The 14836-nt window shown below is 45.9% G+C and overlaps 1 protein-coding gene across 1 annotated transcript in view; it reads right to left on the bottom strand.

Moving 5' to 3' along the window:
- LOC146194177 (endothelin-converting enzyme 2-like) overlaps positions 1–14836 on the bottom strand; it is a 300553-nt gene that overhangs the window by 87604 nt on the left and 198113 nt on the right. Inside the window, exons 5-6 of the mRNA XM_084597281.1 lie at positions 13086–13189; positions 3786–3922 (exon numbers count right to left, since the gene is read on the bottom strand). Of these exons, the coding sequence (XP_084453407.1) occupies positions 3786–3922; positions 13086–13189 (241 nt within the window). The remainder of the gene's footprint in view (positions 1–3785; positions 3923–13085; positions 13190–14836) is intronic.

Here is a 14836-nt window from a genome sequence, read left to right as displayed (position 1 = left end):
CAGCAGCACGCACTATGCATGCGCAGACAAGCCAGCTCAGCCCGTGGATCCATGGCAGACGCTTTCTCCAGTGTGTTGTGACGGTCTGCGCACAATGGCTGACATCCAATGCACATCTCGTGTCGTCGTATTGAACGTGCGTAAGCTACCGCGGCTGCGGACGTCAAGAAGCGGCAGTTCCTTTTTTTTTACGGGAGTCGTTCGTCCTTGCTGTCGTGCCAAGTTAGCAGCGTAGCGTATGCTATAGCGGCTGCGGACGTTAAGAAGGAGCTATTTTTTTTTCTTTTGCGAGAGTTGTCCTACTTGTGCTGAACATGTGGCGCAGCATAAGCTAAGGCGGCTGCGGATGCTAAGAAACAGTTCTTTTTTCTTTTTGCGAGAGCTGTCCATTCTTACGTCTATGAATCAACGAAAGCATGCGGTCAGCTGCGATCTTGGCACCGACTTTTAGCATTGTTCACTTCAAATGGCATTTGCAGCTATCACGCTTTCCAATGATTTTGTGGCAGTGAACTATGCCCGCCCCAAGCGCAGCGTGATAATCGAACCAGGCGTGCAATCAAGCCATTACGGGCACTATGTCAAGTTCAATCCCTGCCACTGCAGGATCTATCAAAAGTATAGTCAAAAGATACGCCGTGACATTATTGCTGCGTAGCATCTTGGCGCGCTACCAATAAATGAGCTGTGGAGGTCGAATAAATGAGGTCGAATTGGATGGGCGTGCCACTGAAGGCCTTTTGTTTTTTTTTTTCAAATTCTCGGGGGCAAAAGGGGGGGGGGGGGGGGGGGTCTTATGCGAGTGGATTGATTACGTGACAAATACAGTATCATTTTTTACGATCGCAAGTGGCGTCTCAAGCCGATTTCTGTATATCGAATTATCGATATATCGAACTATTTTGCAATCCCCTTCGAGTCCGATATATCCGGGTTCGACTGTACTACTGCGGACTCTTTGCCCATCAGCCTGTAATTGATGACCTGTTTAAGGCAGATTACTTCTTTAATGCTGAAAGTGGATAATGAGATGAGAGAAATTTTGGAACAACAATTTTCTTTTGCCAAAATTTCGAAAGCCATAGACGACCTTAGCCCTGGTAAATCACCAGGACCGGACGGAATACCTGCTGCATTTTATAAAAGTCTAAAAAGCAAACTAGCACTTGTTTTAACCAATGTGTACGATGCTTATGACCTGAAAATCTTTTCATCTTCTCTTTTGTCCTCTCACACAGTACTAATACTTAAAACAGATGATTCGACGAAGCTGAAACAAGTTAAATCATATCAGCCAGTTTGTTTAACGAATATAGAATATAAAATTTTTATGAAAGCATTGGCGAGAAGGCTTCAAAGTGTGATGGGTGTAGTCATCAGACTTGCGGTAACAAAGGACGCAGTATTGTTACAAACATACAGAAGGTAAGCAGTGTTCAAGAGGTATGTGATGCTACAGGGGCACTTATTGCAAAGCTGCAAGTAGACTTGGAAAAAGCGTTTGACCGTGCCCCTCACAATATACTTCTTACCCTGCTAGAGCATGTCAATGCTGAATTCACAATGGAGTGAAAATGGCTTACTGCGCCTTATCATGAACATAAAGGTTGGAAACAAAATTCGGGTCGAATTGTCTATGTGCACTCTTTCACAGCTGTTTTGCATCTATATTCAATCGTTCTGCTTAAGTATCCTACATAACAATTGTATTGCAGGATTTCGACTGCACAGAGAAGAGGTTCGTATGCTGGCATAAGTTGATGATGTTGCTGTTTTCTGCTCTAATCACCAAAGCATTTCGGATGTGATTAGAAAAGGCAATGCTTTCTGTGAAGCAATTGGAAGTGCAGTCAATAGGGGAAAGTGCCTGAAACTTTGGCATGGTGAGTGGCCTCGGACCCCGGCTATCTTCGCCATTATAATGTGGACAACAACTCCATCTAAGTACTTAGGTGTACCTCTTGAATTTTGCGCTGACAGTGAGCCCCAGTGATGAAGTAAGGATGCAGAATTGAAAGAAAAACAACAAGATTTGGTGAATTGAACTTCTCGATGTTTGGACGTGCCACAGTTTGCACAAGCTGTGGTACGAGATGCAAGTGCTACACTGTTGTGTTCTGAGTTTAGTGGTGGGGCAGTCGCACGTTACTGCCACAATGTGATGCGAGTGGTGGCAACAATGAGACCTGTATGGTATGAGGCCTGTATGAGACCTGTACACAGCAGCGCAGTGTATGGCAGTGTGTTTTGACTGTTGTCACGGCTGGGGCCGGGACAGAGTTTTAATAAAAGGTGGGGATGAACCCGACTTAACATGGAAAAGAAATTCAAATTATATGGACACCGGAACATACTGGCATCGACGGGAGAAACGCAGCTGCACAAGCAGGTGGGCTTGCTGAAAGGTACAATGCCCCACAGCCACCAAACAATGCTCACTAAAGGCTCCCCTGGCTTATCATAATAAAATACCCTTGCTGTAGATTCAATTGTTTTACTGTAGACTCCTATGCAGGTGCGGAAAAAGCATGCATGCACCAAAGATGCAAATATCCGAGAAAGATCTGTAGACGGACGTCCGCAATGAATGCCTGTCAGCGGAACAAACATATACCATTAGACTGCTGTTGGACAACCACTGGATATCCGCCGACTTTTCGCAGAGGTTCAGCGGATGACAGGAACATCCGAAACGAATCTCCATTGGCTGTCCGAAGCATATTTGCGGTTCCTTGGGAAAGTGCGCTGCACCTTATATCTCACATCTTAAATAGCCCATGAAAAGCTAATTACTAAAATTATGAAGCTCATACGAACAATAGGTATCTCATCAATCATCACTCCAACACAAAATTTTTTTAGCTAGCTTTATCACTAGTGAAGATATGGGCAATCGAAAAATGAAGCACCTCCTCCCTCAACTCAGCCCATGCCGGCGTGCAAGAAAGAAAGAAGCAAACAAGTCATGACGGCACCCCATCATGGCTTGTCCCACTTGGGAGTGTCCAAAGAGTGAGTGTGTCAAGCAAGCCTATGCAATGTCGCGGAAATGTGTCATCCCAATTGCTTGCGAGTGGTCGGCAGGTGCATTTTTTTAAAATTATGTGTAAATTATATGCTCCACTTAAAGCTTTCAAATTTGACACGAATACTCATAAGGACCACCTCTATGGATTTCTTCTACAAGTTGCATTTCAGAGGCCCTCTAACTTCTATTACCAAAACAGTAATAAAAGTTAAGCTGTGTGATATTCAGTGGTGCACAGCACAATAACATGTTTGTTCACGCTATTAAAGAGTATAAAAAAGCCAAAAGAAATGAATACAACTCAGTTGAAAGTTAGCACACCCCTGCATCTTCCCTTACCTGCATTTTCCATCACCTTTGTAGTGTGCCATAAATTCTTGAGGCAGACTTAGTGGGTGTGCAGGCAGCATTGTCACACTAGCCTCCACATATTAACAAAGCATTGCCAACACCAATGAGTGAGTGGTCCCACTGAAATAGCACGACTGCATAAGATGAAGCAGTTGTCTCAGTGGAGAAATACAGTCAAGAATTTGTGCCACTTTCATGCAATTTCATGGTTTAGCAAAACCCTGAGTTGGCCAAGTTAGTACCGATTCATGATGTGGCAGCGCAAAAAATGAGCATCCAGAGAAAGGAAAACACAAGACAAGCAGTGCGCTGTGTTTTCCAGTCCCTCGTTTGTTTTTTTTTTCGCTGCATCACGCAATTTCTGGCTTATCAGAGATGGACAACAATAGGCCAGCATTTACTCTACCTGTTGGATGGTGTCCTCCACGTGGTGGCTGCTGGTGTCCTTAGTGGCGTACAGGTAGCCCACTGCGTGGCGCAGGTAGTGGCTCGTGTGGCGGGCACACTGCTCCCACCAGTGCTCCTCAGGCATCTGGTCTTCACCTGCACATAATGGGCATGATCATGCCTGTCTCCCTTTGACCACAAATGGTGCACTGTTCCTCCTTGAGGGGACAGGTGGTGAGAAATTTCACATCTGGTCAATTTTTAGGAGCCACTTTTAAATCTGGTGCTAACTTCTGCCTATCCAGTTTGGTTAAATTTTTGCAAGTCATGCATTTGAAATACAGTAGAATCTCGGTGATACGAACTCGGCTGATACGAAATTCGGTGTGATACGAATTCATAAAATTCCCCGGCCGAATTGCATTGCGTTCAGTGGGCAAAAAATCGGATGTTCCGAACACTTTTTCTTTTCGCTACGGGTGATACGAACTTCAGTATCACGACCGGTCGAGGCCCACGCACACACGCACAGCGAGAAAAGCGTGCGCAGCGGCGCAGCACTGATAGCACGGATCACGCACACGCGCGCGAAAGAAGAAAAAAAAAATACAGCGAGGAAAAAACCGGCTTGGCAACCCGCGGCAGCAGCGAAGTTGGCGAAGAAGGCAGCGATATCTTGCCCCCCCCCCCTCCCGCTCTCTCTTTCTCTCCCCTCCCCCCCGCATTTTTTTTTTTATCTCGTTGTTGCTTTCTGCTACTGGTGTTGTGCGCACGGCCTTGCGGCCCTCTCCACATTTCTCCGCCGCCCCGCAGGCCACGCTCTTCCGATTTCTGGAGTCTCCGCTGCAGCGGCAACACGTTGCTTCGTTTTCTCGTTTGTTGAGGCTGACAACGCGTTGATAGCGCGTCGTTTTGTGATCATCTCAGCAACGCGAAAAGATACATCATACTGCAATGTCACGGAAGAGAAAGGCGCTGACCTTTAAAGACAAATTGGAAATTTTAAATAAGGTGGACAAAGAGCCCAAGAAAAGGCGCACTGACATGGCCAAGGAGCTAGGCCTGCCGCTGTCAACGTTGTCAACGATCGTTGGTCAGCGCGACCAAATTATGCAGAATGTGCAGCACTTCGCGATGAATTCTAAAGAAGCCAAAACTGCCCACCATGTGAAGTTGGAAGAGGTTCTTCTAACGTGGTTCAGAGAGGTCACGGCGGCCGGCGTCAACATCGACGGAAAAGTGCTTCGTGAGAAGGCAGCGGACATCGCACTCACACTTGGAATTGATGATTTTCAGGCCTCCGGTGGATGGATTCACCGGTTCAAGGTGCGTCATAATCTTTCATACAAGACCGTTTGTGGCGAAGGAAAAAAGGTCGACGCCTCCGCTGTGGAAGACTGGATGACAACCACACTGCCGTCTTACATAGCGGGATATGAGGCACGTGATGTTTTTAATGTAGATGAAGCAGGGCTGTTTTACAATCTCCAGCCCGAAAAAAGTTTGTGCTTTAAAGGCGATGCCTGCCGGGGCGGACAAAAGAGCAAACAACGTATCACAGTTTTGTTTTGTTGCAACGCCGACGGATCGGAAAAGATGCCGCTGACAGTCATTGGCAAATATCAAAAGCCCCGATGCTTTAAGGCAGCCGGTCGATTGCCCTGCGTCTACAAGGCGAACAAAAAAGCATGGATGACGTCTTCTTTGTTTATGGAATTCGTCACGTACCTCGACCGCAAGATGTCTTGCCACAACAGAAAAATAGTTTTGCTGCTGGACCAGTGCACCGCCCATCCAAAACAAATGACACTACAGAGTGTTAAGGTGGTGTTCCTGCCCCCGAACGCAACAAGTCATTTGCAACCACTGGATGCTGGGATTATAAGGAATGTTAAGCACCATTTTAAAGCTTTGTTGATGCGCCGCCTCCTCGCGAAGATTGAAAGGAAGGACGCGAATCTCCAGATCACTCTTCTGGACGCTGTGCATTTTCTTGCAATTGCCTGGGATCGCGTCGTTCCTACGACCATCGCCAATTGTTTCGCGAAGTGTGGGGTTTTCAAATCTGCTGTGGCTACTGCCTCGCAAGTGCCAGACCCGATTCCCATCGATGTCTGGAATCAACTTGACGTCGACTGTTGCGTCGACGATTTCGTCACCGCGGACGACGACCTCGCCACCTGTGGTCTCCGCACGGTTGAAGATATTGCGGAGGAAACGTCATCACAGCCTGGCATTCCATGCAGTGACGAAGATGACGACGACCAAAGCGTTGATGACCCACCGCCGACGGCAGCAGAAACGATGCACGCCATCGATGTTCTGCGGCGCGCCGTGACCTCTGAGTCTGTGCAGGAGAAGACAGCGGCCCAATTTTTCAGTTTTCAAAATTCTCTGTTATCAGATCTCGCGGAAAAAAAGGTGCAGAAGGATATACGCGATTTCTTTCAACGAAAATAAATATTTCGTACCTGTTGGAAGGCTTGAAAACGAATTTTGCTCGTTTTTTGGTGATACGAAATTTCGGGTGATACGAAAATTTTCGTCTCCCTTTGAATTTCGTATCACCGAGATTCTACTGTATGAGGGAAATTTTGTGCACCTATTTGATATTACAGCTGAACCCCGTTATAAGAGACATGGATGTAACAGACAATCGGCTATAAGAGACACCATTCACCCAAATGGTTGGCCACCCTATGAGTTTCATTAATTGGACCTCCTTTTTAACAGACATTGTATGTAGAAGACAACTGGAAGTTTGGTACTCAGTCTTGCTTATAACAGACATTTTAACAGTATATGCGGCACCATCCATCGCCAGGTTCAGTAGCAGCTACAGTGAAAACAAAAGAAGAGAGACACATCTGTGCCGTTATTATTAATTATAACTTCAGAAAAGAGAACAGGTCAGTCAGCTATGAAATGACTAAAAGAAGCCCCTGCAGTGGGAATGCAACATAGAGAAGCTCTTCAGGCTTACCACGAAAAGCACAAGTGCGACTGCATATGCAAGCATTGGGAATGCACATTGGGTTCTCAAATTTGTAGAGCTTCCTATCACGAATTATCATAGGTGTTGTGTCCACTAGTCTCAGGAATATAGCAAAAATTGTCTATTACGTTGCATTTCAGTATGAGTGACAAATTTATCTAGTAAATGCAAAGAAAGTGCTCAGCTGATGGCGCGGACATAAACAAGTCATTGTGTCTAGAATGCGAGACACAGCTAAGCCAAGATCAAAACAAATGACATAAAAACACAAGTGGTTCTGCTCTGGTGAGGGCAAATAACCGCTCTGTTTGCTGTTCAACCGGTTTCAACTCCACTCAGAAATGCCTCGTTTGCTTTTCATTTATTTTTCATCTCAATAGCGACAGTCGCAGACAGACTTGTTACTCACAGCCACTGTTACCCTTTGTCAAACAAGCATAAATTTGTGAGGGATATTGCTGCTGGTGATGTTTTATAGCTTTGGCTGCTTCTAAAACCTTGGTGGTAAGCTAGTTATTTTTACGATTTCGTGGCTTTTTTTTTCACTTGAATTTTTGTAGTGCTACCAGACACATAACTTAGTTGCGAATCGCTAGTTGCGGTGCCAAGTCACATCACGATCATACTTTGCAATCGCTGCAAACATAGTTTGCACATTGGCCATGAGGCTCTTGGCCTGATTTTCAAGCTTGGAGAGGCTGTGTTGAACAGCGTCAATGCAGCCATGAAGCAGACGATTTACAACTATTTCAGCAGTAAATAAATGTAAGAAAGTTGCAAGGTGTAGTCAGTGTGGTGGTCCACCAAGCAAATGCATTATGTAAAGGAAAGCTATTATAACGCTTTTGCGACATGATGTATCATTCTCTTTTGCATATTTTAGCCGCAAGATACCTGCACCGAAATGAGGTCTTGTTAAAAAGTGTAAACGCTGTACCCTGCATATAAGGGACCTGCATATATGAGACAAAAAGTGCTCCCCAGTGCATGTCCCTTATAAAGGGGTTTAACTGTATTATAAATATCACAAAGCTGGGAGAAATTTGTAATTTCCTTCATTGTGATGCAATGTACAGTGAGAATAAGGTGCTCTAGCTAAAACCTTTTTTGAATGTTTAAAAAATATTACTCTCCAAGTTCCTTCTCATTGATGGAACTATATTGGTTTCACAAATTTATATCTGATTCACAAAGACAAATTGCAATAAAAAATAGCATAGCTGCAGTTTGCAAATACTAAAGAATTCCATGCGAAATTTCCCAGTGATATAACATTGACAGGTGAAGTAATGTGTACAAGCAGCAAGGTTGCTTGAAAATAAGAAACAAAGAAAAAAGGGTGTTAAAATTTCAACAAACTTTAAATAAGTGAATAGACGCTTTTTTCTCAAAACAAAAAAGGGGAAAATGCAGCATAAGGAGCTGCAAAGTAGCACATTTTCTTATAATTCTCCTGCATCATATACAGTTGAACCTCGATAGAACAAAGTCCTACTTGCAGCCGAAAATTTCGTTACATCGCGAATTTCGTTACGCCGAGGTTCCCATGTTTCGGCTGTCAAAATAAAGTATAACTGGTTCGTGGAGCACTGCTAGTTGATGGGAACTTGTAAAACACTTATTGAGGAAATACGCAAGAAAATCTAGTAATAGCAGCGCTAACAAGGCACCGGATGTTTTTTCTATATCAGGAGCATAATGAGTGATAGCAAACACCGCGATGGCATCATTTTTCTCCGTGTGCGCACAGCAAAGAACAAGCGCAGCGTCTAGTACTCAAAGCCGCCACAAGATGTCGCCACTGGTATCATCATTAAACATTAGCAGGCGGGGACGCATCAATGGGGAAAAAAATAAAGAAAAATATGTTCGCATCGCTCACGCCGGTGCGGCTATTCTTGCTGACGGTGGGATTGTGCTCGCAACGAAGCACTTGGCGAACCCTTATGTGACGGTTAAGTGAACGGTTTCTATCAGTGCTTAATTACGTCGCTTTTCTTGCTCTGCACTTTATTTTATTCGTTGTATGCGACCAGGGCATGTTTTTATTTTATTTTTCTTTCGCCGCTCGCCCGTTTTAACGGTACGGTCACACTAGCTCTATCAGTTTGTCAACACTGGACTTTTTTTTTCTACGAGGACATCGCACGCAAAAAAAAAAAAAAATGGATGCTGCAAGAAAATTTGGTTTACGAACTCAATGGTCGTGTTATTCATGGAATTACGAGACTGTTTCATGAATGCAAAAATGTTTATTGGAACTTTGTGGAGTACGTGCAGTCGATCCAGTTCACGTGGCAGCAAAGAACTCCGTCAACTTCAACTGATGCTTTTTAATAAGCGTCGGCGTTATGAGGCGCTCGTATGTAGACAGGGCTACCAAGGCCTGCTCATGTGAATGCGCGCCCGCGTGCGCACGCAGAACATCCAGCGCATCCATGACTTGCGTCGGTGTAGGCGCGCTGCTCGCCACATGGGCATCTTGGTCAGAGCCGTCATCCTCCATTCCCGGGTCGGTGACACTCTGAATTATAGCGGCATCATCCAGCTCTTCGGTTGTAAGAGCACAAGCGCTGCTGAAAACAGTCTTCAAGCGTCACGTCGCTGGGAGCACCACCCTGATCGCAGAGTAGCTGCCACGAGTCACCGACGTCTGCGCTGGATGTGGATGGTATGCTTTCGTGGTCGTCGTCATTAGCTTCGCAACCCAGTTCTTAGTTTGAGTGCATGCTATCCTTGAAGCCCGCTTTTTTGAAGCAGTTCGCGACAATCTCGCTGCTCATCGACTCCCATGACCACGATAGCATCTCCAAGGCCATGAATACGTCGATTTTGGTCTCTCTTTTGAGCTATATGTTCAGCAGCAGTACGAACACTTCACGCTGTTAATAATACCCTGGTCCAGTGGTTGTATCAGGGAGGTGCAATTTGCGGGAAAATATTCGAGCTCGACGTTGGTGAGCGCACAGTCTTGAACATGATGCGCGGAGCAGTTGTCCACAAGTAGGCAGATGCTTCTTTCCTGCTTGCGCATTTCAGCATCCAAGTCCTTCAGACATTTTGTGAACAAATCCCGCGTCATCAACGCCTTCGTGTTTGACGTGTATTTCACCGGCATCGTTTTCTTGACGCTAAAACAGCGCGGCTTCTCACTTGTTCCAATTACGAATGGCACGCGTTTATCGCTGCCATTCATGTTGGCACATAAAGAACAGTTAAACGCTGCTTACTCTGCTTGCCACCATGGCATGTCGCAGCGCCTATGTTTTCTTTGGCAACAGCCGATAGAAAAATGCTGTTTCGTTGGCATTGTAAATGTCGGCGACGTCGAAACGTGCCAAAATGCCCGGGACACGATCACGCAGCCAGTCAAATGCTCCAATCTCAATCGCCTCAGCCGACTCGCCGCTGGCCACCTTTCCAACAATGTTGTGCCTCTCTTAAATCGTTGGAGCCACCCGCTGCTGGCTTTGAAGTCGTTGCACCCAAGAATGCAAGCGAAGTTCAGGGCCTTCTGTTGTAGAATGACCCCGCTCAACGGCATGTTTTTGGCACGCATATCCAAGAACCACGTGAAGAGGGCCTTTTCTACGTCGACGTAGCTTGCCTCCTTTAATTTTCCGCTGCAGGCCCGAGCCACCCGCACTAACGGCAGTCATAATGCTGTCTTTCAATTTAAGAATCGTAGACAGTGAACTCTGCGAAAGTCCATACCTTTCGGCAACAGTCTTCTTTTCGCCGCTCATTACTTCAGTGATGATCTTGGCATTCATGTCCATAGACAAAACTTTTCTCTTGCGAGGAGCACTCATCTTGGACACAAAACTCACTGCACGATGAACAGAGCCAAGTAGAAGAAACGCTGCTGCTGTTCGTAGGCCTCAGTCGAGCTCTACAACGCGACACTCTTCGTCAGCCTCCTCAGGCCTCACGTACGCATATTTCCGGTTTGCGCTTTCACGTTCCGAGTCTCCGACTGGCCAGTGATGTCATGGCGTGACGCATCTTGAAACTTCCGTGCCGCGGGTAAGTAAGTAAGTAAGTAAGTAAGTGAGAAGTCCTGATCCCTTTTGACTCAGGGCAGGCATTTGTCAACGCCACAGGGGAAATGGATAGTTAAAGGAAAAGAGTAGTACATCACAACATTGTGTCACGGTGCACTGAAATATGTCTTTCGTGGCACTATTGCACTTTAAAGGCACCGTCGGTCGAGCGGCCTCATGAAGGGCGCCGTCTGCTGCGACCCGGTTGCAGCAGCGAAATGCTTCCTGCAACCCGTGACGTCTTATCCGATTTAAGAAAAATGTCACATCCGGCTATTGTTTTGTGGGTTTTGTGTTGCTTTTAGTAGCAAAATGGCTGGTCGTTGTCCTTCATGGTGGGAGCCGTGAGAGCTGTGTCACCGTGTCAGCCGTGTGCTCTCGTGTTGTACGGTACGTAAGAAATTTTTTCTATTCTTTAGATACTTCAGTATGCATGTATTGAGTCATTGCCCGCTGTCTGGAGTTCTACATTTAGTTTTCAACTTCCGTGCGCCCGAATGTTCTGTTGACGACCACTGAGCCTGCTTGGCCGGCAGTGGGCCCGAACGCCCCAAAGGTGTATTATCGAAAGTTTCAATCGAAAGCTCAACGCAGTTCGACACTAAGGAGCATGCGGTTAAATACCGTTTATTAGGGCAACCGCACGAAAATCTCAGTCATGTAAAGCACGCCTGACTATCAGTCTTGCGTGCGCTTGAAAAGGGCGGGAAACTTTGGTAAGCTAAACAAAGCCAAGCCAATCCATGGGTTGCAATAACGATTTGCTTATTTTCACCCGATTGAACCAGGCTTCTAGCTTATTCCAACCGGGTCGCAGCAACGCCGGCCCCTCATGAAGCCTCAGGAATCCAATCCGGTAGCCACGTTTAGGCCAAGAGCCAAGTCAAGTCACAGCGTCTTTCACTGTCAGTTGCAAACACGTCGCAAAATCAGCCAGCCCCAGTTCGTTGTGGCTGCTGCCGGCGTGATTGCAGGGTCATTGTCCCCTGATTTGTCTGTGGTGGCGCAAAACCTTGGCACTGCGCTGTAGCCGCTGTTGTCGTGCTGTTTCCACGTGGTTCAGAGCTGCTCTGGCAGGGCAGGACCCGTTTAAGTTTTCCCTGCTGTTATTTCGGAGTGGCTGCTGCTGTTCCCAAAGCTGAAGCCGTGTCTTCGTGGCCTCGGCGTGTGCTGCTTGGGCCTCTTCGGTCTCGCCTGACAGCACTAAGCATTCGGCCAGGGTGCATGACTGTGGACCCGCACGAAGAGCTAGACACTGTTGTAGGATGTGTTGGAGGGTCTCTTTCGGTGCTCCGCACAGTCGACACTTTGGGTCCACGCCGAATAGCTCGTGCCAGCGGGTTTTGTATGCGTACAACAGATGGCGTGGCTGTACGTTCTCGCAGATTCCCAGACTGCCGGCAAAATTGGCGCGTAAAAGGACAAATACAAAATGCGTTTTGTCTCGGCTAAACTTTTATCTCTCATTTGATTATGAAAGTCACTCCTGTCACATGCATGTGATGCGCAAGGACTTCGTTACATCGAAAGTGCGGTACGAAATTACTTCATTAAATCGCAAAAAAAAATATATGGTTTTCAATGGGGAAGTGATTGGGAACTGAAAAAAATGCGTTACATCGCGAATTTCGTTACATTGAGGTTCGTTACATCGAGGTTCGACTGTATAGGTCCTCGCGTTGCCTCTGTAGTGCCCTCTGTGCAAGCTTGCTTTGCCATGTGGCGACGATAGGACTTGGCCTCAGCAGTTTTTTTAGCAGACATCCTTGTGACCTGCAGACTGTCAGGCGCATTACTAAAAAAGGATCCATTCCCGAGAAGGAAGGATAATCCAAAACTTTCTCAAAGCCTGATTGAACCACAGTGCTGCAGCCCAACATGGATAAGCAGCTTTGAGCCAATGGCGGTTGCAGTTTTGAGAGTGGCAGTGCATTTTTTGGAGACAGAAATAAACTTGTTTCTAATTTCTTCATGAATAATGCTGGAGTGCTCACAAAATCTAAACTGCTATTTCTACATCCCTGAAATGCCACAAAAGCGGCCTTGTTTTGAAATTTGCAGCCGCCATAAATGCAGCTCAGTTCTGCCCACTGGTCTGTCAGCTCGCATGCTCACATCGCAGATTTCTATCTCTTCTTGTCTACATCCAAGGCTGGGGTTGGTGGATATGAAGGAGGAAGGGTTAGAGATAATAAAATCAGCAAAAACAAAAAAGTGAAATTTTTTTTATGAATCCTTAAGATGAAGTTGCATGCGCAAGATTTCTGCCAGTGACACTCACCATGGATGAGCTTCTGGAAACGGAAGTAGTGGGCACGCACAGTTCGATCAAGGTGTGGGGCATACTTCATCACCATGCGCCACATCATGTAGTGGTTCAGCGTGCTGCACACATCAACACACTGTTGTCATTATGTGGAAAAGCAGCAGTAAAAGACAGAGCAGTGTGCACCCTGTCAAGCACTGCCACAAACTTATTACAATCAGCACAAAAAATTATGAAAAGGCACAGATGGGCTTCTTTCTGTCTTTTTCACCCTGTTTCAAATACAGTAGAATCTCGGCGATACAGATCTCATGAGGTGGTGAAAAAAAAAAAAATTTGCGTCATCCAAATATTCATACCACCAAATTGAACAAAACCATAGAAATGCATTCATCCAGATCCGTTCTAGGCCAAGCTGATTTATTCATAATCGTGCCGCCACAGCTCACTACTCATGGTGAGTACTACATAACTGGTGATCACGATGTCAACACTGCATGGACTGCCACCGCAATGACTGCTCCCTGTGGATACCATGCAAACAGCAATCATAAAGTCAATGGAGTGCTGAAGGTTGCAGTCACAGCTTGCACATTCACATCATCCTAGTCACATGGAAGAGTGTTTAAAACATTAATCTGCACACTGTATAGAGGAAAGAGGGCATGCACAGTTGTCATTATGTGGAAAAGCAGCAGTAAAAGACAGAGCAGTGTGCACCCTGTCAAGCACTGCCACAAACTTATTACAATCAGCACAAAAAATTATGAAAAGGCACAGATGGGCTTCTTTCTGTCTTTTTCACCCTGTTTCAAATACAGTAGAATCTCGGCGATACAGATCTCATGAGGTGGTGAAAAAAAAAAACATTTGCGTCATCCAAATATTCATACCACCAAATTGAACAAAACCATAGAAAATGCATTCATCCAGATCTGTTCTAGGCCAAGCTGATTTATTCATAATCGTGCCGCCACAGCTCACTACTCATGGTGAGACTACATAATCACGATGTCAACATTGCATGGACTGCCACCGTAATGACTGCTCCCTGTGGATACCATGCAAACAGCAATCATAGAGTCAATGGAGTGCTGAAGGTTGCAGTCACAGCTTGCACATTCACATCATCCTAGTCACATGGAAGAGTGTTCAAAACATTAATCTGCACACTGTATAGAGGAAAGAGGGCATGCACACCTCTGAATGCGTTTAATACCCGGCTGTCCATCAATACCACAACATGGTGCAGAGTCTCTCCGCGCGCACCCCTAGTCCAAAACCTCTTCTTTCTCGTTTCGATTCAAGATTCCTACACGAATCTGCAACACACTGTACACAATCCACTCCAGATGAGGAATTTTACGAATTTGTATCATCCCAGAATTCATACCACTGAGGTTCTACTGCACTTCAATAAGACCCAATGTGGACAGTGCATGGCGAGAGAATACACATCTTTGCCCTCAGTGCTACCTGTGCGCCATCGAGAGAGACAAGTGTCGGCAGTGGCCACTATTTGCACCAGTGTATAGTGATGCAGCTGCTGGACCCAACAAGATTCTTTCCTCACCGAGGGTGAACTGGCAGGATAGTTTGCACAAGAAACCTTCCATTATGGAAAGCAAAATTTCCACAACATAGGCTGAATAACACACAAAAAAAACATTTGTTATTTTTATCCACAATATGATGTGACTACACGAGAGTGGTGATGATGACAGTAGAAGTGACACCCCACAATGGCCTTGAGTGGGTGTGGACAG

The sequence above is a fragment of the Amblyomma maculatum genome, chromosome 3 (assembly GCF_055883805.1).
Source record: "Amblyomma maculatum isolate TAMU_Amacu chromosome 3, ASM5588380v1, whole genome shotgun sequence".
Taxonomy (NCBI): Eukaryota; Metazoa; Arthropoda; class Arachnida; order Ixodida; family Ixodidae; genus Amblyomma; species Amblyomma maculatum.
This window is presented reverse-complemented; position numbering and strand designations above follow the sequence as displayed.